Raw genomic sequence first — 26014 nt, 5'->3', positions numbered from 1 at the left:
CCTATGAATGACACACTACTTCATTACACATGGGTGCACATGTTGTGTCATCGGGGAAGCAACTTCTCGTAGCTGGTTCACGAAGAAAAGTAATGTAATGATTAATTGGCCTCATTATATCATGCAACACATTATAAAATGTGATGATATGCCTTTTCCGTATAGTTATTTAATAACACACCTCATGTTGTTGTATGGCATGAACTTTATGGGAGAGTCATCAATCACATGAAGGTGGAATAACTTGGGGGAAAAAACCATGAAGAAAATGAATATTTTTTAGGTCAATGGTGTGTGGCAACTTGGAAGGCCTGACGATGAACATGAACAAGAAAACTAAGACACTCCATTGCCACAAGAACATGTTGCAGACGGTCATCCTCACCTCGAAATCCCCATGATTCAGTGATGTTAACACAAATTAGGGGGGAATTTAAAATATATTGCATGAAGTTGGATATCAACACACGTTCGAGCCGAATCGAATATATACTTCATCAGCTTGAAGGCAATGATGAATATTGATTGTATTTTTATTGCGTTATTATTATTATTATTTATGTTGGACTTGTTTTGATTGTTAGTTAAATTGAATTAGACATTATTATGTTTGTGATTTTTTTAAAAATTCTCATGACATTACCACTCTCTCCATTTGGGATTCTAATTTAATGACTTCTTCTGTTATGTTTTGTAGTCGCCGACTATTTCATTTCATCCAGTATTTATTAGTAATAAGCAAAGGTTGTTATTTTATTTTCTCTGTTTCATTTAATACAAATTGAAATAAAAAATTATACATAAAAAATAAAATACAATCTTTTTAATCTTGTTAGTTCATATTTCATAATTTTTATGAAAATATACAAATTTTATTATATCACTATGTTTAAATTGTACATTATTTTTAAAATATATTAATTATTCAAACTATTAATGTACATGTATGGATATTGGAGGCCAAGTAATCTTAATCCACGTCGATACACTGTCTACTTCACTCTTGGTTGTCTTATTCTTCACGTATCCTTTCCTCTTCTCGTGCCTCGGTCGGCCGGCGGGGGTACCTGCGATTGCACTCCGACGCTCAAGTCAACGATGGTGCTCAAGTGAGAATTCTCTGATATTATGAAAAACGTACCTTTTCCCCCTTTCTCAAGTCCCTTTAGTAGGTTGACTTGGGCCTTGGTCTTCTGGGCCAAGTAACTAATGGTTAGCGGTATGCTTAGTGGTCTCTGGGTCGTGCTTGATGGCCTCCTAAAATCCAGGGTGTGTTCCAGAGAGCGTGTGCTTGATGGTCTCCTGAAATCTAGAGAGTGTCCCAGAGAGCGTGTTTGACTTATTCAGCGGAAACTATAACTGCTCGTTCCACATGTAATCACTTCCTTTATCCAGCTAAGTTATTTGACGCAAACCTTTCGGTCGTCCGGTGCCAACCGGTACAATTAATAATATTAATTATTTTTATTACTATTATAATTATTAATATAATTATATATATACAATATACAAAATTAATAGATTAAATATTACACAAATTTATTTAACAATTTTAAAAATATTTAATTATACTATTAATAACAACATATAATTATAAATAATAAAAATAATAAAATAAAATTATAATATCAACAAGATATATATATATATATATAATTATATAAAATAACAAATGTATATAATAATAAATATTATTTTAATTTAATACAAAATTATTTTATATTATAATTAAAAAATATTATTAAGAAATACTGACAATTATGAATAATATTACAAAAAATTAATTAACTTAAATCTACACATAAAAAAATCATAATTCATTACTTAAATATTTTTCAATAAAAGAATAAATTTATAAATTTACATTTTATATCTTTAAAATAATTTTTAAATTTTCTCTCAACTATAATATCATTTTTAAATTTTAATTAAACATCCTCACAAGTCCACTTTGACATTCCTGAACCTAAACAACATCACATATTGATGTAACCCTAGCTTTTATCTTTATTTGTAGACTTTTTCATTATTTTTGATTTAAATATCTTTTATGGATGATGAGGACTACTATGGTAGCATGAAGAATTGTAGAAATTTGGAAGAGATGAAAATCATTACTAGAGGCCTTAGGCAGGGGGATCCGATGACACCGTTTTTGTTTCTGATTGTCGCACAAGGTTTAGCTGGGTTAGTAAATCAAGCGACAAGAAAAAACCTGCTCTCGGGTATTAAAGTAGGGGATAAGAAGGTGGAGGTGAATTTACTACAATTTGCGGATGATACCCTTTTTGTATGTGAACCTAATGTGCAGAACATCAAGTGCATTAAGGCTATTTTAAGATGTTTTGAATTAAGCTCGGGCCTAAAAGTAAACTTTTACAAGAGCAAGATTGGCGCAATTGGAGTAGATAGGTATGAGGTGAAAATGTATTCGGCAATATTTCACTGCAGTCTAATGGATATTCCCTTCACATACTTAGGCTTACCTATAGGTGGCAACCCATCCAGGTGTTCCTTCTGGGAGCCTGTATTATCAAAGATAAGAAAGAAACTTTCTGTATGGAAGGGAAAAAATTTGTCATTTGCAGGAAGAGTCTGCCTTATAAAATTTGTTATCAACGCCGTACCACTATTTTTTCTATCCTTTTTTAAAGCACCAATCAGAGTGTGCAAGGAGATAACGAAACTACAGAAAAAGTTCTTGTGGGGGTGGGGAACGGATGGGAAGAAAATTGCTTGGACTAGTTGGGAGAACATCTGTAAAGCGAAAGAGGAAAGAGGTCTAGGTATCAAGCGTATTGATTTTTTTAATAAGGCACTCTTGGCAAAATGGTTATGGAGAAGGTGTTCTACAGAGAGTGGACTTTGGAAGGAGGTCTTAGAATCAAAGTATGGAGCGAGGGGGCTGTTGAATTCAACTGTACCGAAAAAAAATAGGTATACATCTAGATGGTGGAATGATTTAGTCAAAGTAAGTCTCTCTGACCAAGGTGACAATTGGTTCAATCAAAATATGACTTGGGAAGTAGGATCAAGGGAGAAGATCAAATTTTGGGAAGACGAATGGTTAGCTAATGGTCAACTCAAAGGAAGATACAAGAGATTGTACAATAACTCTGAGTTGAAAGACAAGCTTATTGGAAGTTGTGGAAGTTGGAATGCAGATGGGTGGGAGTGGAAATTAAGTTGGAGAAGAGAATGGTTCGAATGAGAAAAGACTATGGTAGAGGATTTCTTGTCTATAATATCACAGGTGACATTACAACCAGGTAAAGAGGATTCAAGGATATGGAACGACCCTCCATCATACATTTTCTCGGTAAAATCTGCTTATAATAAGTTAGTAAATCACAGGTCGGGGGGGTATTAGTGTTCGGGTCTCTTTGGAATCTGAAGGTTATGCCCTCATCCCTATTTTACGTGTGGAGGGCTCTCTCGAATAGGATAGCGACAAAACAGAACCTGCATAAAAGGGGAGTGACATTAGGGGATACTTTATGTGTTTTATGCGGAAGGGAAGAGGAGACAACGACACATATCCTCCTCTCATGTAGGGAATCAAGTAAATTGTGGAATATGTGTTTTAGCTGGATGGGAATTAGTTCGGTGAACCATAATGAGTTGAATTATCATTTCGAACAATTTTCTTGCATCTGCTTTAATCAGGAAGGTAATAGGTTATGGAAAAGCCTTTGGGTCTCAGTAGTATGGAGTATATGGAAGCATAGAAATAGGGTCATCTTTAACCAAGCAAAGGTAGATGCAGAGGAAATCTTTACTATGGCACAAGTACAATCATGGGTATGGATGAAACATAAAGAGAAGAAAATTATATTCTCCTTTTCTGATTGGATTTTGTCACCTATAACTTGTGTTAGTATGGTAACAAGGTAAGTGCATAAGTTTGTAAGTTTTTTTTCATAATCTAATGAAAGTAATTTAAAAGAGTCATTACAATCTTCTATACATATTGTAAGTAAGGTTGGATGTTACAATAAATTGGCATCAATTACTCAAGGTCAAGGGTATAGGTTGTTTTGTCTCTTTGAATTAGTTTGATTGGTGGGGAAGGTTGTTTTCTTAGTGCAGGTTAAGATGGTGGGGAGCAGGGAATCTATCCTGTAAAAGAAGCACGAAGTGAACAAAGATCGTGGAAGGAGGTTGGAAGATTTTATGCATCCAGCGTAAAAGAGTGCCTTCAATTAGTGGGATGTTTGTGGAATTGTTTATGCAGATAAAACTGGATGCAGATTTAAGTAGAAGTTCAAAGAATAATAATTTTGTTACTGATGTAGAATCACAAAGGTTATTCGTATATGCAAGCTTTGAAGGTTTTGTGGCATTTCAGTACTGGCAAAATGTTGATTCTTTAGGAGGGTTTGGACTACTAGAAGCGTTAGACTTTCTGTGTGCATTGTAGCAGCCAATTTAAGATGCTTATAATAGGATGCTGATTTTTTGGTGTGCAGTTTTGAGTTTGGTGATGTAGCTCAGGGACAAACTTCTTAAGTAGCTTTTTGGCTTTGAGTAGTGAGCCTTGAAATCCGTAGAAAAGCTTCATAGTTGGGGTATAAAATATCCCTTTTTCACGAGAATTTAAAGTTGGATGGCATAGGAAGAAGGAGTGCATTTTAAGCAAATGTTGGGCAACTGTATTCATCTTGAAGGGAGATTTGAGGGCATATGTTTGAGGGGAGTTAGCATTGATTCTTGAAGAGTTTGTTCTCTTTTGGAAGCCTAGGCTTGTATTGTTAAGTCTGGGAGTTAAAATAGCTGTACAATTTTTTAGTTTTTGTATAAGGGTTGGGACACCCCTGAAGTGTCCCCAATTTAATTTAATTAAATCTTTGCTGAAAAAAAAAATTACTATGGATTTAAGTGAGGTTAGGCCAACACTTAGTTTCTAAAGTGAGGTTAGGCTACTAAAAGTAATCTATAAACTTATCTAGCAAGAAGACAACTTAAGATAGAACTGTGAATAAGTAAAAGTGTCTCAATTGGACAACATTTCATTACTCAAATCAAAGTTAAAAATCATGTACAAGAGACTCTTATTTATAGAAGAAAGTCTCTCAAAACCTCTCAAATGAGAGTGACAAGTGTCACCACCATATTGATGCAAATCCTCTCTATTGAGGAGAAGACATGTGGAGCATCATGCCTTTCTTATCTACCTCATGCATTTATTGCCTACATTTTTATTTGTACCTCTCTTTCACTATTTTACATTTTACTTTTTTTTCTATTTACATCTTTCTCTACTTTGTCACAAAATACAAGACTCAAAACTTCCTAACTACTCTATATAGTTTTTACAAGGCTAAGAAGAAGAAAAAAAATTTACAATATCTTTAGTAAGGGTCTCGATATTCGTCTATCTTTTTAACCGAAAGTTTCGAAGTCGAATGATTTTCATCGCATATCCTCACAAATCTCCTCCCCAGTCGTGAACCTTGGCCATCATTTTTCCATTTGTGCTTGGCTCCGTCCTTCTGCTGCAACACTCAATGCTCCCAGCATCTTCACCCACCACCAGCTGCGGGAAACTGAATCCATTACACTGACAGAGACCTACGTCTAACTCAAAGTGAAGAGACTAACCAAAGCTGGAAAATACCAAGAAGACAAAAGAAACAAGAGGAACGAGACTACGGGTGCATGAAACGCTGCTTCACCAAGAGGTGTTCTCAGTTTCATATTTTGATGGAACAGTTTTAAAAAATATATAATAAAGAGTAAATTTATAATTAAATAATGTAAAAATATTAAAATAATAATATCAAAAAATTGTAGTGTGGTGTAAAAAAACAAAGTGGATTGCCTTTATTATGGTTCTATTCTATTCTATCTTTGTGCCCTGTGCAGCTTACGCCACTGTGGTGCACTTATCATTTGGTGTGAATGATAAAAGATGGGGGCTCACGGTTTCATTTTATTGGTAAGTTGGGAGTTTACAAGCACGTGGGCCCGCGAGTTAATAATTGGTAGTTTCTTTCTGCACCCTTACATTTTTCTTCCTGCACCACATAATGTTATGCAAAGACCAAATTATTCCTCTTATTTTTTAAAAACCCTAAAATACACTTGAACTGTATTTATTTATTTTTTAAATTCTGAATCATGGAATCCGGTAAAATTTCGGATCCACCAATCCGTAAATCAAAATATGCATTTCACGTTCAAAAAATCATCATTAAAAAAAATCATTTTGAATCCACCAATCGTAACAGAAATATGCATTCTGGATTCAGAAATTCATAATTAAAAAAAAAAAACATTTCAGATCCACCAATTCGTAACAGAATTAGGTTTCTGGATTCAGCAATCCGGAAATCAATAACTTATGCAAAATTTGCTTCTAAAACACCCCCTCATCCGGAAAAAAAATTTATTTAGTTCCGGATTGATGAATTCGTAGCACACTCCCAGATCCCAATTTCCGGTAATCACGGTGCCCTTTTTCAAATAAGGTCAAGGGCAATTTCGGGATTTAGAAAATTATGACGGTGCAGGAAGAAAAACGTAGGGGTGCAGGAAGAAGAAGCCTTAATAATTTGCATGCATTGAACGGCATAGGGAGAATTAACGTAGCAAATTGAGAGAGAAAAAGAAGTGGGTCCCCACACTTTTGGTGTGAGGAATTTATTCATGAAGATGGGCCATCTTGTTTTTCAAAGTACTTTTCAAACTTCCCAGCACTTTCTACTATTTACACCGCACTTTTAATACCTGCATCGCTTATACAAAACAAGCCTAGGCCCATTTCGCTGGCCTAGCAATTTCACTGTTTCTACCATGTTTTAAGATCCTCACCTCCCTTACCAAATAAGCTTTGACCCATTCAGCTGGCCCAACACTTTCGCTATTCATCACACCCTCCTTTTTATTTATACACCCACCAACTCTTATTTTCTAAAATTTTTAAAAATATATATGAAATATAAATTTAAAAAATAAAATGAATAAAAATAATCTTTTAATGCGTAGAACTACGCAATCCCTCATTTTCTATTATGAAAAAAATACGTAGGAGCAAGGTTAATCCTTGTCGGCTTCACTTTTTCAAAATTTCGCTTTCATTTCGTTTTTTTTTCAAAAGCCCAGCTCTCACTGACACAAACATTTTCAAAATAATTTAACCTTTTAGAGCTACATAGACCCTAATTTTTCATTGTGAATGGAAATGCGTAGAACAAAGGTTAATCCTTGTCGGACCTAAATAAAATAATTTCAAAATATTTTTTTATGTTTGCATTGTGTTTCTTTGTTTTTTTTGGAAAAATAAACATTTTTAAAAAAACCATACTCATTTCTTGTACTTAATTAAAGGTATCGTCTTCAAATGGGTGTTGTAGGGTGTTAATACCTTCCATACACGTAACCGACTCTTGAACCCTAATCTGGTTTCGTAAACTATCATTTCTGGTTTTTCCGTAGTTTTTCATAATAAACTATGGTGGCGACTCCATCTTTATTTCCTTCGAAAACCAATTTTTGTTTCGTCATCCCACGTAACCTTGGTTGCGACAATTTGTAAGCTAGAAGAGGAACCAATTATCAAGTACTAGTACTTTAAATGACAAATATCTTATTAATCATTGTTTGTCACGATTCTATGTGAGATAAATCTTCACCTAGAGACTTAACATGAATAAAAGATAATGAGGAATAACAAATATCTTGTATGGGGGAGCCTATGATAACTAAGATTTCTATAATTGGGAGAAGGATTACAGATAGAACATGTTTCTTTTTTAATAACAATATTCAAATCATTTTTTTGGATGAGACGAGATCTAGTACAAGAGATAGTTTCGGAGAAAGATCAAGCATGGTCTCTCCTTATCATTATTTGTCAAAGATGGATCTTATATTAGAATATCAATAGGTCATGAACATGTTGAATTACCTAAAGGGGTGCAAGAGAAACAACATGGGTTATAGTAGAGTCATCGGGTGTTGATGAAGGAAGATTGATGATGGTGGGAAGGTGACTACATTTGTCGTCATTCAAATGAAAAATTGTATAATATGACACAAAATCAAAGAAAGAGACATCATTATACATAAAATACTAATGAAGATTAGAAGGGAAACATCAATATTGTTTTGAGAGCGATGATATCCCACAATAATGACAAATTATCCAACCACCACATTCATAGAATAAAGAGACAGAAGACCTAGAGCCCTAACTAAGAGCTTGCATGAAGATTGGACCTCCAAAAACTCTTATTGAACCTAAGATCATCTTTGAAGAAGTCAACTATATTGTGTAATAAATTGTACAAAGTAGTATATGACATTTTGGGTCTTACATTTAGGCCAAGTAGTACAGAACATTTGAGCTTGTATTTGGGCCAAGTAGTATAAGACATTTGAGCTTGTATTTGGGTCAAGTAGAGTAGATGTTTGACCTTGTATTTGGGCCTTATGTAGATTAGGGTTAGATTAGTCTAGTTAGGGTTTCTATTGGGTCCACTTAAGCTAAAGAGAAACCCTAGGACGTCTAAGATAGGGAGAAAGGCACATATGTTTACACTTTGCACATGAATGCATGTGTGGAAAGCCCACTAGGAGATAACCAAGGATGCTTTAAACTATGAGAAGTCATCTCAACATACAAGTGGAGACCTCACCAAAGGGAGAATTGGACAAAGACCAGAGCATCTAAAGTTCTTCCTGCTTGTCTTCTTAATGATTAGAAAATGTTGTAAATAATTTTGGGCTCACTTTAGGGGTCCAAATAACAAATATAGGCTAGAATAAGGTACCTTTAGCATAATATGGGGTGTGGGTAGCATTTTAGCTTGTTCCTAGCTCTTTTGGAAGGCATTTTGACCTAGTTTCTAGAAGGACAAGCCTAGGATGCGGGTTTGACTTAGTCAAACCCTAAAGTTGCCCATTTTTTCCCTTTTTCCATCCTATCCCTTTAGATTGTTCTCCAAGGCTCCTTCATCTATAAATAGTAGGCCTACCTAGTGTATTTGACAAGTTGAAATTAATAGAAGAAGAGTTACTCTGCACGAATTGTGTGAGGTATTAGTGAGGTTTGAATTCCTCTTAGCATTTAGGTTTTATCTTGTGAGTATTGAGAGCTCTCAAGTGGCGACTATCATCACTTATCTTGGAGGCCAATCACACTCCAAGTGGCGTGTTCCAATTCTCAAATTCATCACATAAGCTTTCTCATTCCTTCATCTATTCTTCCATTGTTATTCCATTTTTACTATTTGTATCATGTTCTTGTTTTGGTTTTCCTTATTTCCATTCGGCAATTCTATTTTGGTTTATTTTCCTTGTTCTTTAATTTCGCACCTTCTAGCATCATTTTCGCCTTATAATTGTCTTTTCCTTTTGCCTCTGTGAAATGAACCTTCACATCTACTTAATCACTTGGTTAAGTTAATGTCCAGTGAGGATTTTCCTAAGGTCTTCACTCTTAAATTTCTTAAATTTCAATCTAAGTAAAGTGTCACACCATAAAATGAACAGTCCTAAAATCAACTCACATCAACTTTGCACATGAATGCACGTGTGGAAAGCATGAGTGGACAAGTGTCACTTGATACACTCTTTGTGCCACCTTTTTAGGAGCACATGTGGTAATTCAAATTTGAGTTCTCCCTCCTTTTTCCTCTCCCACACTCAAACCACACTCTTGTAAATAGGAGGGGCCCTCTTTGTAAATTTAACTTGGAATGAGTATTGAACTGATGTGAAAATTGCGACTCAAAATTATAGTCTCCTAAATTCAACTCTCCTAACCTCTTCCTTGAGTGTTTGTCAAACCTCTCTCTTAGGAAACCTTAGTCCACCGCCATTACCTCCATTTATTAGCAATGAAATCTTCTCTGCTTTGAGCTCTTCCATCACACAAAGACACATTTGAATGATTAGGGCAAGAATGTATAGAATGGAATGAGAAAAAAGGATGGAGTGAGGCACACAATCATTAAAGACAAACAACAACATTTGGTTAATGAGATAACATGTTGTAAGGAAAGCATCCCCCAAAAATGGTGAGAAAAATGACTATAAAGAAGAAGTTCCAAGTAGTTTCAATAAGATGCACATTTTTATGTTCAACCATTCCATTTTGTTGAGAAGTATGTGGATATTAAGTTTGATGAAGGATGTCATTAGATTTTATGAATTGCTAAAATGGGTTAGACGAATATTCATGGACGTTGTCACTACAAAAAAACTTCTATGTATATACCATATTGTGTTTAAATTTCATTAAAAACTTTTAATCATATAGAAAACACTTTTAATCGACTTTTTATTAACCAAATTGAAGTACATATCAAATAATCATCAATAAAGCTAACGAAATATTTCAAACCAAAAGAAGTAACAATATAGGAAGGACCCTAAATATCAAAGTGAACTAAAGGAAAATGAGACAATGCTTGTTTATTAAGATTATCAGGAAAAAAGTGAGAAACATGTTTTCCTAATTGACATGACTCATATCCAAAGTAGAAAAATGTTTTAAACTTGACTTCATCTTCTGCAATTTTGTTAACCCTATATTTCCTAGTTGAGAATGGATTCTCAATGGAGAGATTGTTCATGCACATATTAATAGTAATGAATAGAGATAGAAAATGACATATGACTCACATTCGATGCCAATCATCTGACCCAAATATCTAATCCCAAAAGTAACATTATTTCTAGTGAAGGTGAGGATAATATCATGGGATTAGGTCAATCAGACAAGAGACAATAAATTAAAAGGGTAATTAAGGACATAAAGAACAAGTCAACAATAAGGGATGAGAGGGGTTGGGTAGTACCAATGTCATAAGCTTGTGTTCGTTAACCATTGACAACAGTTATAAAAAAAAAACAAATGGGCATCTTTAGTAAAAGGAGAGAAAAGAAAACGATTACTAGATATGTGATCAGTTGCACCAAAATCAATAACTTGGGATCAAGAAAAGTTGATTGAGACAAGTTGCTTACCATATAAGGGTCATTGAAGCAATGTTATTAGTTGATTGGTGTGTCACACACCCTTTGATAAAGTCTTTAAATGGTTTTAGAGATGGATCAATCAAGAATATAAGAGCAATAAATGACTCTACAGTGGAATAGTTAGCCTCATCCATCTTCTCAATACTAATAATATGATAAGAAAAGATGGGAGAATTTATTATAGAGGTTAGTCTTGAAAGATACTTTTTCCTAAAAATCTAGTGTGAAAAAACTTTAGGAGAGGGCGTCATAATAGTAAAAGTGGACCTAGACAACGCAATTTTGAAAAAGGCTATAGATACCTTGTTAAACTCAAGGAAATAAGAGCAACATTAAGATGAAAATGTGTGTTTTTAAGACATCATATGTGCCCTATTTATATTGAGAAAAATAATAACACAATAAATAGAGAAGACTTGATATCCTTTAATAATAAAAATGTGACATAGGAATAAATAAAAATGTTTCTAATAATACATATATAACTTTGATATTCTTGATTATATTTTATCAATTCCTTATTTCTATAATTATAACAATAGTGATGAAAACAACAATAGCAAGATGATAATAACAATGATAATATTGATGTCAATAATGGTAATAAGAATAATAGTATGAAGAGCTCCTTACTTATATAATTATAACAATAGTGATGACAACAACAATAATAAGATGATAATAACAATGATAATATCGATGACCATAATGGTAATAACATTAATAGTGTTTAAGTTGTTATATTATTAAGTGGAAAAATTTGTATTATGACTATTAGTTATAACTTTTGGACTAAGAGTAGAAGTTTGATATTAGGAATAATGATAATATTGAAGATGATGAATATGAGAGTGGTGGTGACTTAAAAAGCAATAGTAAAAGTGATAACAATAATAACAATAGTATATCAATAATGACATCAATGATAATGATAATAATAACAATTATCATATATGAGAAATAATGTGAAAGTAAAAAAAAATCATAATAAACAAAAGATAAGAAAAACATATCCTATCAATATACCATCAATCAATTAATTATAGTACGATATTATATAGTTATTTTATTCTATTAAAGAAAAAATGTTGATTTTTCTATATTTCTAATCTCTCAAAATCTAACCAAATGCGTGGAAAAGGTAGTTTTTTTTAGTTAAACTATATGGATGCCCTTATCTTTACATATCTATAGTGGGAACTCGCTACATGTCATGACACTTGAATGATGAACTATTGAAAACTACAATTGACAACTATAAAGTAGAAGTATTGTGAAGATTATTTCTTATATACATGTGTTCTTGCCTGTTGACTCTGATGACAAGTTCTAACTCCGTCTGTCTCTTCACGAATTCGTCATATCTCTTGCTGCTCTGGAACATAGCTCCATTGAGACAGAGGGGACCCTACCTGTTGATTGCACTCCGATGATCAAGTCAGTAAAGGGCTTACTATAATTTAAGAAGTATTCAGTTTAAGTCTTAGAAACAACGTACCTTTACTTGGGATCTCAAACTCCTTTTATAGCTTACCTTTTGTAACAACTTTCCATCATGAGAATCTAATCTCAACTGAAACCATACTCAACAAGAGAAACACATTCTGTTCAAGGGCACCTTCTCTCAAGGTGCTACAACATAAGAGAATTTTGTCTCCAAGGAGTGCATAAAATAATAACAGAATAACCACTAGGACACCAACTCATGTGCCGATATCAGGGATCCATTTTGCTTACGTGGGCACCCTACTCATGGTGCTACGTTATCTTTCATTATACATGCAACCTAACCACTACGTGCCCTAAAACACATGGGCTTAGGTTTAAAAGAAAACATTTACTTCACCTAGACCCCATACGTACTAAGTGCACCCTTAGGTCCACAAATATCCTTTGTTAAGCACCTTGCCTTTACGTACAAAAGGTTACCTTAATTATAGCAAAACGGGTTTACTTGTCCAACCAGGGTCCAATCACATGACCCATTATACTGGCCTAACAGCCGAGCTGACCTACCTGTGCCATGCACCGAGATCCGACCACTGAGCACTGAGTCCTGACCGCTCTGGTCTAGTACAACATGAAAGCATTTATTCTCAAATATATTCACTTATACAATGAAATAAGTAACATTTTTTAACATGGTCATTATTATTTAAAATTTATTGAAATAACTTGTCAAAAAATTTATTGAAATAATGAAATCATAAGTGAAATGGAGTGCTACTCTCTTGACTTTATAATTTAAAAAAATCAATTGAGTAAATTGTTTTTGAAAGAATGAGTTAATTAATGTGCTAGTAATAGGTAACTAAAGTACATGCTAATGTGGTGGTGCTGCTACCTTAGGTGCGTACAAAAATTGTGGTAGAGAAGATCATATAATCTAGTTTAGCATATTCACTTTGGAATCAAAATGATATTCATCAGTATTCTTTCAGATCCTTGCCAAGAGAATGGGCATTGCAACTCCAAAAGTTTTAAGAACGTCAAATCAATTTTGTGCTTATTATACAATTGTCTTTCCTCAGATCTCACAGAAGAACTACCCCTAAGGGGTGTAAGTTCAATTGCATAGAACTTAAAAATTACTAAAAAATGGGTCAGCCTTTTCGGCAGATCGTCATCCCGTCTCCGATTGGTACCTGAGATTCTCCAAAAAAAAGTTAACCAATTATAAATTAACTTGCAGATTTTCTCTGCAAGTGTATTAATATTTAAAAAAATATGGTATAAACCTACCATACTGATGTTTACACGCTCATCTTCCATTAACTTTTGGTTAAAATTTCTAATGCTGATAGTTTTAGGGTCATGTACCTGCAAATAGTACAATAAATCAGGTTCACTTAACTGGAAAAAAAGGAGATCACAGAAGAATTTATTCACCAGTGGGTCAGCAACTTTTCCATGCCAAAGGACATTATCAATTACAATAAGACCTCCAACCCTCACCTGCAACAATAAATTATTCAGTGCATCAGTATAACACAGTTCATAGGAACCCAATAAGAAAGATTATGAAAGATCTTGTGATTAAGAAGCATAAGAATATCTGAATGCCTTTGACCGGTTTTTATTATGTTCTTACCAGCTGTAGTAGCAGTTCAAAATATTTCTCGTTCATTCTTTTCTCGGCATCAATAAATGCAAAATCATAGCTGCATGAAAAGGTAATATCGCTTAAATTCTATTTTACTTGCTTTTCCTTTGACAATGTTCATATCATATACTCAGGATCCTTGATTAACAATAACTATTTAAAGAGAAAATAGCAAATGTGGAAGAGCTCCTACCCACAGCAACAGAATGTGAAATTTCAAATCATATATCATAGTGATGTTGAAAATGAAAAATCCACATACCTTCCTGCTTCACCATTCAGAATTAAAGATTCTAGGGAATCCATTGCAAGTCCAAGTTTTACATCCACCTAGAACCAGTTATGTAAAGCCATCAGGAAATGCAGGCAGTACATAAATATAATATAAAAAGTGCCCATAATTCAAAAGAGATAAACAAAAATTTTGAACCCTTTTCAAATCAAAAGCAAATGTGTAGCATATATACCTTATGTGAAACACCAGCTAGCTGATAATACTTCTTGGCAACATCAAGAGATTTGGCATCTCTTTCACAGGCAACTAAATGACCTGATTCTGGCAGAACTAATGCTATGGCTAGTGAAGAGTATCCCTGGATCAAATTAATAATATAATAACTTATTACATAATGGAAGTGAAGTGGCATCCTCTACTATGTAACATGAAGAAAACTAGTGCATGGTGTGTAAAGAATGAAGTACATACAGTATAAACACCAACTTCAATACACCGTTCTGCTCCAAGAATCTGCACAAGCATTGCAAGCAGCTGTGCCTGATCAGGGGAGACCTAAAAGCATTGTCAACATTTTACTTCTTGCTAATCAAGTGAAATTACAATGTGAAACATGACAGACAAGATAGAGAAGACAAGTGAGACTACTGTACATTCTTTCCAGCACAATTCTTTACTTGCCCCATCAAATTTCGCAAATTTAAACTTGATACCAGACAGGATACAAAAACACTAGTAGCACAAAGCTAACATTCAAAGACCATTATGTGTCCCTAAATAAGAAGCCACTCAGTCTTCAACAAAAATTGTTAAATTGGATTTATTTCCCAGTTACGAGACGTAGGTCAATCATGTTCATTTCATAACATAAACTAACTCTAGAAGTGTTGAAATAACCAAATCTTGTTTATTAGATTGCCGAGCTATAAGCTTTAAAGGAACATAATTTGAATATTCATAATTACAAACATACCAGTATGTTTGGGATCAAGGATTCAAAATGATTCTACCTATTATTCATTATGTGTTCTTATTCAAGGATGCGCAGAGCAATATGGTCAACAGAAATGATTAATTGTCTACAGCATCAATAGAAACACATAATGAATAAATGGTACAATAATGCTACTCACTTTCATAAAACCAAATGTGCAGTAGAAACCCCTGCTTGATAGTGAAGATAAAATACACAAGCATAAAGTCAATATTAACAATTCTATTACTAAACAGTGCAAGCAAAATTGCATAAGAATGAAATAATTGGAGACACCTGCATTTGACTTCCACGCATAGAGGCCGTCTCCTGCCGCAATTGCCTTAGAATCTGAAGTGCAGTCACTTTACAATAAGCACGAAGGGCAATTTAATACACACAGTTTTTCACAGTTGACAGCAGAATTCAGATACCCTCCCCCTCCCCCAAATTTTTTTTCTTATTAAAACAACGCATGAAGCAAAACAGTATGTTCCTTAGTCCTCACCTCTGGCTCTCGAACATTTTTTAGGACATAGTCGTAGAGGCGGGGAGTGAGATTAACAACCTGCTTATTGCCATAGTTTTTATCACTGGCAACAACAAACTCACTGGTGGAGCAACTTCTTTCAAGCAGTTTCCATTTGCGTCTACATTTCCTGAAACTGAAGCAATAACACCAAGTTGCACTGCAGTTCAACCTTTGAGGTGAGACATTAATGGCTCCATTGGAAATAGCCCAAGTTGAAGAAAGCGAATGAAAGCATGAAGGTCCCAGTAGAGCAGCTACAGGAAGCTCAGGGGGCAACATTGACCCCTGATGAAGCACCAAGTTTATGCTACTATTTGCCATGAGCATACAACCTTGTACGACAACAACCTATCCTCCTCGTAACCCCCACTTTCAAGTACCCTTTTGCCTTTTTTTTCCCTCAGAGGCAATTTTACAAACACATGGTTGGCAGGAGACTTAGACCAATAGAAGGCAAAATTTCAGGACAAACCCAGTATGTATCAGCATTCAAAATTTCAAAGGAATGACAGGAGAATTTAAAATTTTAGGCAAAATTACTTTTACCTTAATGATATATCCTTGTACAAGTCTTTCTAATAATTTATAAAGTAAATATTCAAGAAAAAGGAAAATTTATCTAATATCTTAAAAATATGAAAAAAAAAGTTAAATACCAATCATCATCCAACTCAAATACGATAGGAGAGGAAGACCTAAATTATTGTTTTAAAAATTTTAAAGTACATTAATATTATATGCACTGAAAAAGAAAGCTGCCCCTGAATTGAAACTTATAGAGGGTGTTAGTGGGTCACCTCACTCATTATTATTCATCGAATTTTGGAGTGGGCTCAGCCTGATTTTGTGGTACTTTTCGTGATGCCTGCATGCATAGTTCACTTGTCTATCCCAAAAGAGCTTTTATCAATTTATTGCGATTTTATGTGCTACAGATAGGAAAAGAGTGTATAGTATAATATAAGTGTCCAACAATGATAAATGATGAAATTTGTAAGACACTAAATGATTAATTTAAAAAATATTTGTTAAATTTTTGAAAATTTTAATTCGGTTCTAACATAATTTTAAAAAGTAATTTTTTAAAATCTTAAATTTATTATATAAATTTTTATTATGATTATAAAAATAAAAAATAAATTTTTTTAATTAATCATAAAAAACATCTTCTTACTCTCATATAAGTGAAAAGAAAGGAAAAATACATGTAAGAATTGAGTAAGAATTGAGTGTGAAAAAAATTATCTAGTTAAAAAAATAAATGAAGAAAAAGCTATTTTATTTATTATTGTTAATATTATTTTTCATTGTTATTAATATTATTATTTTGATTTATTAAAATTCATTATGAGTTACTATAGTGAAGCTGTTTTTAATTTGCAAAAACACATTCTTCACATACACCAAGGAAACACACACAAAATGCACAAATCACTTCAATCCTCTTGCAAAGTCTTTCGATCCATCCAAATAGAGGCTTAAGGTAGGTTCTTGTAATCCTTGCCATGTTTCAAAATCTAAAGTCATTGCAATGCAATAAAAGTATATGGGAAATTGGACTTAAATTTCTCTAAGGTTTTATTAAATAGCACTCACATTTTATCTAATTGTAAAATAAATATTCATTTTTGTTATACTTTTTACTTTTATAATTATTTATTAAACTTTACTTAATGTAGTACTCTTTTATTAAAATAAAAAAAGATGACTGTCACTTTATTAAAAATATAAAAAATTAATGTTATTAAATAAATAAAAAAATATGAGAGATAGAGACTATTTTAAAATTAGAGGGGGTGAACATCATTTAGCATAACATTGGGAAAGATAAGCGGAATTTTTTCTAAATGTAATTAAATTATTATTATTTTATGTTGGGAATATTTATGATCAGATACTTTCCATTCAAAAGTAAATTGAATGAAATAAAATAAAATCTATCTTATTTGATCTTATTTTAAACAATTTAAATAATAAAAGTTGGTGTCATTTTATTTAATTACACTCTATTGATCTAAGTGTATTCTAAATATATCAAGGGTTGGAAAATACAATCATATAAGGTATAAGCATGATCATTTTTTAACAGCTTTCCATATCTTGATATTGGTTTTATAACCCTATTTTTATATTATTATTTTTATTAAATTAAAACAAACATAAAAAAAAATATTTATTTCGGTTAAATGAACAGTTCTTTAATTTTATCGGACAACGTTTTTATGTATAACAAGTGATACTTTATTTAAATAATCTGAATCTAGTTTTATTGGGATTAACAAAATGTTGATTGATTAAATTTATATGTAAGTCCATTTGACTACATTAATTTTTTTAAATGAATACAACTATTTAAAAAAAATACGAGATTTTTATGTTAAACTTTTTAAAAGTAAATGGAAAAGTAAAAGAGACAAACACATAAGACAAAAAAGGGATTCAGGACTCCGTGGTTTGAAAATAACTACACGAGATCTTTCACCTTTAATTTTTTTTTTTGTTTTATGTTAATATATTAGGGGTAAATGTGTTAAATAAAAATTTCACGGGTTCAAATTGCAACTGCAGATTTTTTTTTTATTGACAATAAACAATGAATAAATATGAATCACTTGAGGAGTGATCCAACTTTTATACATAAACACAATCTTTAACCTTTCTTGTTAGGCAAACTCCCAAAAATGCCTAACATAATACACCTAGCTGACCCCAGAGAGAATCACTAAGGTACTCAAGCCTACAACTAAAAAGAGTACATCATGAGACCATCTCCATACAAACCAAAGGGTCAAGACACCAATCAAAAAAGAAAAAAAAAACGCAGAATGTGACTTAGATGTGACTCATGTCCAAGCCTTTAATTGTACCAAAGCAAAAACTTCCACTACATCCACTTTGTGAAGCTCGGATACGGCCAAAATCGAGTTGTTTGCACTTCCGACATGCCGGCGACGCGGATACGCGGCGGGTGCGTGCATGACACGGTGTCGAACGCAGCTGTATGGGCCAGATACGGCCTTCTTCCTGGACACGTCGGAGGAGACACGGTCCACTCCTTGGACACGGAGGGACGCGGTTCACTCTGTAAACCCTTATTTCACAGAAAATCTTAACTAAAATCTCAAATAAAACTCTTATTTCAGAGTAAATCTTAACTAAAATCTCTAATAAAACTCTTATTTCAGAAAATCTTAACTAAAATCTCAAATAAAACTTTTATTTCACAGAAAATCTTAACTAAAATCTCAAATAAAATCATAAAATCTTAAACAAATCATTTAAATAAAAATATATATAAAAATCTTAAGAAAATCCAGAAATAAAAAAGGAAATTAAGAATAAATAATATATTTTTTCCTTAAAAAAATTTATAATTTGAAAAATAAATTCTATAAATATGAGTTAGAACCAGTAACAGAGCATTGGTGAACTCAAGTAGAAGGCGTAAAGTGGTGACTAAATTATGGGATATTACAGGAGATGACTGGATTTCTCGATATTGTTAGCTTATCTTGATGAACCAGAATTAGAAATTGTATTTTTTAATGAAAATGAATAAATGTATAAGTTAAACATTATGGTTTACAAATACATCTTTTTTTATACCATTCTTATAAATATTTTTCTTGATTTTTTTCATATAACAAAATATATTACTACATTTTAATTTATACATAGCCGTGTCCCGTGTCCTATAATTTTCAATTTAGCCGTATTTTCATGTCTGTGTCGTATCCGTACCCGTATCCGTGTCTGGGCTTCATAGCATCCACTACACCCCCTTTAAATATTACCCTGTTTCTATGCTTCCAAACCTCGTTGACTAGTGCGATCCAAATCACTCCCCAAACCTCATTTACCGAAGCAGACACGTTACACAACCTAAACTGAGAGAAGTTTAGCAGTGGAACGTTGTGAAATGTACTCTGCACCCCCAACCATACGTAACAATGGTTCCACAACAACCATGCAAATCTACACTCAAAAAACAAATGGGTACTAGTCTCCTCCTCAACCCCACAAAGACTACACATAAAACTTATTACTGTGATCCCTCGCTTTTCAAAATTAGCCTTAGTGACTAACTTATCTTCCAACACACTCCAAGCCGTAACTTGCTGATGAACCAATTCCGAAAAAGAAAGTGATACAATTTAACCAAAAAAATTGGATGTAATTGAAATATGTGGCTGAATTGTTGTAAGTAAAATTTGGTCATCACGTATTTATATATCAAAACATTATCTTAACAGCTAAAGAAGGCATTAATAATATACTATTAGATCATTTGATATTAGACTATTATTCATTCATATCCAAATATTTTCTCTTACAAAATTTACATGTAAGTCTGAAAAGTGTGTAGGAAATTTCGCAACAACAAATAGTAATATAACTCAAATAACATATAAGTAAGAAAGTAATTTTCAATATTTTGTAAGAAAGTAATTTTCAATATTTTGTAAAGTGAATTAAACCTAATTCATACCAGTCTTATTTTTAAATCACTTATTATAATAACAAGCCACTAAAACCTTTAAAAGGTGGAGGATAGAGTTTTGATAAATTGAGAACCCAATAGTAAGTTGTTTCATATAAGTGTATATGTGGGAAATATAAATTTTTAGTGAAATGTGGTCCATCTAAGGAGATTGAGAAATTTTGAAAGATTATAAACGGGTAGTTTTACTAAGTTGTCAAAATAATATTTTTCGAATAATTTTACTATGAAGTTGTAAAAATAATATTTTTCTCCTACTAAAATATCTATGTAATTTTTCTGAATAGTGACATGTTTGACAACCCAAGTAATTGCTGCATATTATAATTATTAAAACTAGAAGGAGAAATAATTTTTTACGGAAATGTAAACACATGGAAGATGAAAATTTTTTGAAAAGTTGTAAAATGTTTTTTTTTTAATATGTAGTTCAGAAAGTATCATTTTTCAAAAAAGATAAATAAAACGGATAAGTGATGTCACACATTTTCTTAGTGAGATTATACACAAGACTGCATATTTTAGATTATCTCTAGGCAATGCCCCAACCCACTTGTACCACTCATGAAGAGTATTATTCTTCTGTTTCAATGACTTCAAACGTATATGAGATAGGATCAAATAAACAGTTTCTCACTATTTTTGGGTTATTTATCTTTTTCGAATTTAGAGATGGAAATGATAATGGAGAAAGAAAGAGTGCTGTGAAACACACAAGGCGTTTGTGGCTGAGAACCACCTCACTTTGTTGATGAGATTTGGCTCAAAATAATACTCACCTCCAAAAGCTCATCCACTTGAAAATTCCAATTCTCCTTCGTTTGAAACTATACACGTTACAACAAATATGAGGGCCATCTAACTTTGTCTCTATTCCACCATGTACTTATGAACCCTTCCTATTTTTCACTTCCTTCTGTTTCTATTCCTCACTAGGAGTTTCTCTCCATTGCTTCCTCTGCATGCACACATAGGTCTGCTCTTGTTTCTCATCAGTTACGTAGTTGTTTCCATGCTCAACATGTCATCACTTCATGTGGCCTTTATAACCATGCTTCTTTCTTAGACAGACTCTAGCAGAAATGAAGATTGAATAGTAGTGTTTGTGTTATGTCTATGCTATCATTTCAATTCTGGTTGTGTTTGCCAAACTGATTTTATGCATGAGTTAAGGCGCACTTGCTGAACCAAGTTTTGTGATGGGATAGCTCATAGCATCAATCTTTTTCCATCTGTTTTTTGTTGTTACTCCTTTTTACATAGACATGTTGTTCTTCCCTTTTAAATAGTACCATGCTTTTGTAGAGTTTTTAGAAGGCTTCAGCCATGTAAGTGATGGGGAGCATTCTTAGTTCAAAATCGTAGCATGTAGCTTTGATTTTCTTGGGAAAGAGTTTTTCATTATGTAACTTTTTCCCATATTGTGCATCCAAAATGTTTATTTTTCTCCTAATCCAAAATCTAGGAAATATTTTCCAGCATCCAGTTATTTGTTTATTTGAAAATTTTCTCAGCTGAAATTTGCCTCAAAATTAACTATTAATATTATTCCAAAGTTTTGGGTTGGCATAGTAGTTGTCTTCCTATACCAACCCATAGTTCATTGGGATACCTCAAACGTTTATAGCCATATATTGTGATGAAAAAACTAATAGCTGAATATATATACATGTATATTAGAATTCCTGAAGGGTAACATCAACAAGCAGTGCTGAAAATGGAGGTCACCAATGTCAGTGAGTATGAGGCTATTGCAAAGCAGAAATTACCAAAGATGGCGTTTGACTACTACGCATCTGGTGCAGAGGATCAGTGGACTCTGCAAGAGAACAGAAATGCCTTTTCCAGAATTTTGTAAGATTTATATTTTTTACAGTAGTTAATTTCGAAACTATAATGATTAATTTTGTTCCTTTGACATTTCATAATACAAGCAATATTGACATGGTGAAAATATGAATGAAAAATATACATACAGGTTTCGGCCTCGTATTCTTATCGATGTGAGCAAGATAGACATCACAACTACTGTCTTGGGCTTCAAAATATCCATGCCAATCATGATTGCCCCAACAGCCTTTCAGAAAATGGCTCATCCCGAGGGTATAATTGTTTTTCCTTTACATTTTCTTGAAGTAAATTTTCAGTTGTGGTTAGTGTGTATTGTGCCAAAAGGAAAGACTAAGATCATGCCATACTTTCTAATTACTTTTTTTTGCTTTAAGGACACATCTTTTCCTAATCAATTTCAGCAAGATAAAATCCTTGAACTTGAACTAAACAACTTTCATTCACACTCACTCACTAAATATAACTCATGCCAGAGAAAGTGAGAATCTGATTGACTAAACAAAAGACTTCTGTCATTTTTACTACTTCAGAAGTTTTATCTAAGAAACAATTTTTACATTTTCTTAAGCCTTCATTGTTTCGTCAGATATATAGGTCAATGACACATCAGACATGTAGTGCCCCCCAATTAATGTCTTGCATAACCATCACATGTTTCATAGTTCTGATATGTGACTCTATTTGTTAGTCAAATTTGATTGTCATCAGTAATTCTGCGAAAATTCTTATCATGTAGTTCTGATAAATGGATAACAAAATCTGTGACATTTTTTATTGGGAATACTAAAATAATAGGGTTGTAGCAAGAAATTTAAATGTGTTGACATTTTTTTTATATGAATAGTTTAATTCTAACACCCTTTGCAAGCACCACTAAAACAATTACCTAGAGCTGGATTTATGTTGGATGACATATTTTTTTCTTATGCAGGAGAATATGCCACAGCAAGAGCTGCCTCTGCAGCTGGAACAATCATGGTACTTTTCTTTTATGTTTATATTCATATAGTAGTTCTTCACTTGATTGATCACCATCTATTCCGGACAAATTGCTTTGCAAAAAGAAATTTACAATCACTAGTGACAAAAATCCCTTCTTTATGAATGATTCAATTCAATTGGTGGAATTGCTGAGAATCTGTTATATTTTCGTTGTACATGGTAAATTTGTTTGTTGCTTCACACAATATTTCACTCATAGACACTCCAATTAACTTCAAAAGATTGTATGCTTGCAAATTTGTTGTTTACCAATGCATGTCCATTGAGCTCTGTGTTCTTTATTGATGAGTAACATTTTGGTTCTTTCAGACTTTGTCCTCGTGGGCCACTTCAAGTGTTGAAGAGGTGGCTTCAACAGGACCTGGCATTCGCTTTTTCCAGCTATATGTAAGCTTCAAAATTTTCACTCAGTTCCATTTCACTGTTTATTTGAATTTTCATTCATGATTTGTTCCTTTTCTTTAGGTGTACAAGGACAGGAATGTGGTTGCTCAGCTTGTGAGAAGAGCTGAAAGGGCTGGATTCAAAGCCATTGCCCTTACAGTTGATACTCCAATACTAGGACGCAGAGAAGCTGATATCAAGAACAGGTACAACTCTTCCACTTCAACCTTGTTATGTATATAAATTTCTCAATGGATATGAGTAGCTTTTCTTTGAGTTTCAACTTTAATCGTTGGAACTAAAATTAGTCCTAAAACGTATCTCACAGATTCACACTGCCACCATTTTTGACATTGAAGAACTTTGAAGGATTGGACCTTGGAAAGATGGACAAAGTAAGATTAGTTATCACAGAATTATTTCTGCTGGCTAATTTCCTTGCCTTTATCACTAATTGAATTTTTGTCTTGATCCTTTCAGGCAAATGACTCTGGACTTGCTTCATATGTTTCTGGTCAAATTGATCGCACTCTAAGTTGGAAGGTATGTTACATAATCAAAAGGGCATTTTGTTTTCTTCTTGGTAATTATTATCCTATTCCTATAGTAGAGAAGAATTTATTAAAGTAAAATGAATTTAATATACAAAATACAGATAGTATAAAAAATAATATATTGTTAGCTAATCATAAATTGTTGATCACTTCTACTACAGTTATTTTATAAGTCGTACTCATAATGATTTCTAACTGGTTGACAGAGTAAAATTTGTTAATACTGCATTGCATAAAACTCAAGTGGCACATTGCCCACTTCATTGATTTGATTCATAAGTTACTTGCAATCTGAACTCAGAAAAAAACTACAAGTGCATTCTGGAATCCTTCAGAGGAGAGTAATGAGTTCAACTTTCCCATAGTTTACATTTGTTTTCATAACTTTTTGTGTATACTTTGGAGCATAGAAGGCTCAACTGAATAGAGTCCATCCAAATAATCATTCTGAACGCTGTAGGATGTGAAGTGGCTCCAAACAATCACCTCTCTCCCAATTCTGGTGAAGGGTGTGCTGACTGCTGAGGACAGTAAGGATAACCAAAGCTGTATTCATGTGTTCATCCTCTTTCAATATTTTACTAATACCTTCTCTTGAACATGGCAGCAAGGATAGCTATACAAAGTGGTGCAGCTGGAATTATAGTGTCCAACCATGGAGCTAGACAACTTGACTATGTTCCAGCCACCATATCAGCATTAGAAGAGGTACATCAACTTAAGTAACCATCTTAGTCACCATGAAACTTCAACACACTCATTTTAAACTGTTATATGCATTTCTTTTGTGGAAACTTAGGTTGTCAAAGCTGCTGAAGGTCGTCTTCCTGTATTTCTGGATGGTGGAGTTCGCCGTGGAACTGATGTCTTCAAGGCATTGGCACTAGGTGCCTCTGGCATATTTGTGAGTAGTTCATTTCTCCATTTTGGAATGAAACAAAATTCTCAGTCCATTTCATTTCTCTCAAATTTAGGAGGGAATCATAAATTTCTCCAATCTCCATTATATTTTTCATCCTTATTCTTTTATCAATCCAAACCGTAGAAAGTAATACCATCATATATTTCATTCCATTTGTGTCCGTCTATAAGAATATTTTGGATCATATCTAATACTATCTTTTATCATTACCTTATCTATAGTGTGTGTATATCAAATTTATAACATATCAAGAACTGTGGCAACAACTAACAAGCTTTGTTTTATATCAGATTGGACGCCCTGTGGTGTTCTCCTTGGCTGCTGAAGGAGAGGCTGGTGTAAGAAAAGTGTTGCAGATGCTACGTGAAGAGTTTGAGCTAACCATGGCCTTGAGTGGTTGTCGTTCCCTAAAGGAGATCACTCGTGATCACATTGTGACTGATTGGGACCAACCTCGCACTCACCCTCGCACCCGTGCGTTATTGTGAAAAGCTTGCTCCTCATTTGAGCCAAGTTTGCATAATGCGGTGCAGAACAATGGGGAAACACTTCTATATATGTTTCATGAAACTGTTCTCATCCTTTCTTTTCCTTTTCCTTTTTGGAGAACTCATTTAAGGTTTCTGTTTGGAAAACTCTATGCTCTCTTTGTAAGCATTATATATATCATCATGATACTTTGTGGCTACTGCTGCTGCATTCACTCATTGTATATTCTTCATTTTTGAATAATTTATCAAGTAAAAATTTACCAACTTTCTCTCCATATCTTATAAAAGAGTTTGGATCTCCATAAACATCTTTAGAAGATTTTTTTTTGTTTAAAATTAACTTATATATAAGTTCATTTATAAAACTTTTTTACTAATAATTCTTTCAAGAGATTATTTTCAATCTATGGAAAATATCTTCTATTTTCTTCTATACACTTAGTGACATGACTACTAAGTTAATCATTATTTTTTTCTAAA

General features: G+C 33.1%; 2 protein-coding genes across 5 annotated transcripts; one reads left to right on the top strand and one right to left on the bottom strand.

The window, feature by feature from the left end:
* Window positions 1-13363: 13363 nt before the first annotated feature.
* LOC137835002 (uncharacterized) lies at window positions 13364-16725 on the bottom strand. Of its 4 annotated transcripts, none has more exons than XM_068643294.1 (10): window positions 16627-16725; window positions 15806-16266; window positions 15595-15648; window positions 14796-14879; window positions 14557-14682; window positions 14352-14419; window positions 14078-14147; window positions 13876-13941; window positions 13729-13806; window positions 13364-13631 (listed from the first exon to the last, which is right to left on the bottom strand). In XM_068643294.1, exons 2-10 carry the CDS (start codon window positions 16154-16156, stop codon window positions 13590-13592), a joined length of 939 nt encoding a protein of 312 aa, XP_068499395.1. In that variant the 5' UTR covers window positions 16157-16266; window positions 16627-16725; the 3' UTR covers window positions 13364-13589. The 4 variants fall into 4 exon arrangements, with proteins under 4 accessions (XP_068499395.1, XP_068499396.1, XP_068499398.1 ...); XM_068643295.1 differs by lacking the exon at window positions 16627-16725 and adding an exon at window positions 16376-16573; XM_068643297.1 differs by lacking the exon at window positions 16627-16725 and having other exon boundaries at window positions 13729-13783; window positions 15806-16573.
* Window positions 16726-20965: 4240 nt separating this feature from the next.
* Window positions 20966-25731, top strand: LOC137835001 (glycolate oxidase 1). Its single transcript, XM_068643292.1, has 12 exons — window positions 20966-21304; window positions 22011-22184; window positions 22309-22433; window positions 23113-23159; window positions 23493-23570; window positions 23649-23773; window positions 23896-23962; window positions 24048-24110; window positions 24582-24651; window positions 24729-24829; window positions 24921-25025; window positions 25334-25731. Exons 2-12 carry the CDS (start codon window positions 22048-22050, stop codon window positions 25529-25531), a joined length of 1116 nt encoding a protein of 371 aa, XP_068499393.1. The 5' UTR covers window positions 20966-21304; window positions 22011-22047; the 3' UTR covers window positions 25532-25731.
* Window positions 25732-26014: the final 283 nt, after the last annotated feature.

Source organism: Phaseolus vulgaris, chromosome 5 (genome assembly GCF_000499845.2).
Source record: "Phaseolus vulgaris cultivar G19833 chromosome 5, P. vulgaris v2.0, whole genome shotgun sequence".
In the NCBI taxonomy this organism is placed as follows: Eukaryota; Viridiplantae; Streptophyta; class Magnoliopsida; order Fabales; family Fabaceae; genus Phaseolus; species Phaseolus vulgaris.
The sequence above is the reverse complement of the archived record's forward strand: the minus strand, read 5'-3'. Positions and strand labels throughout refer to the sequence as shown.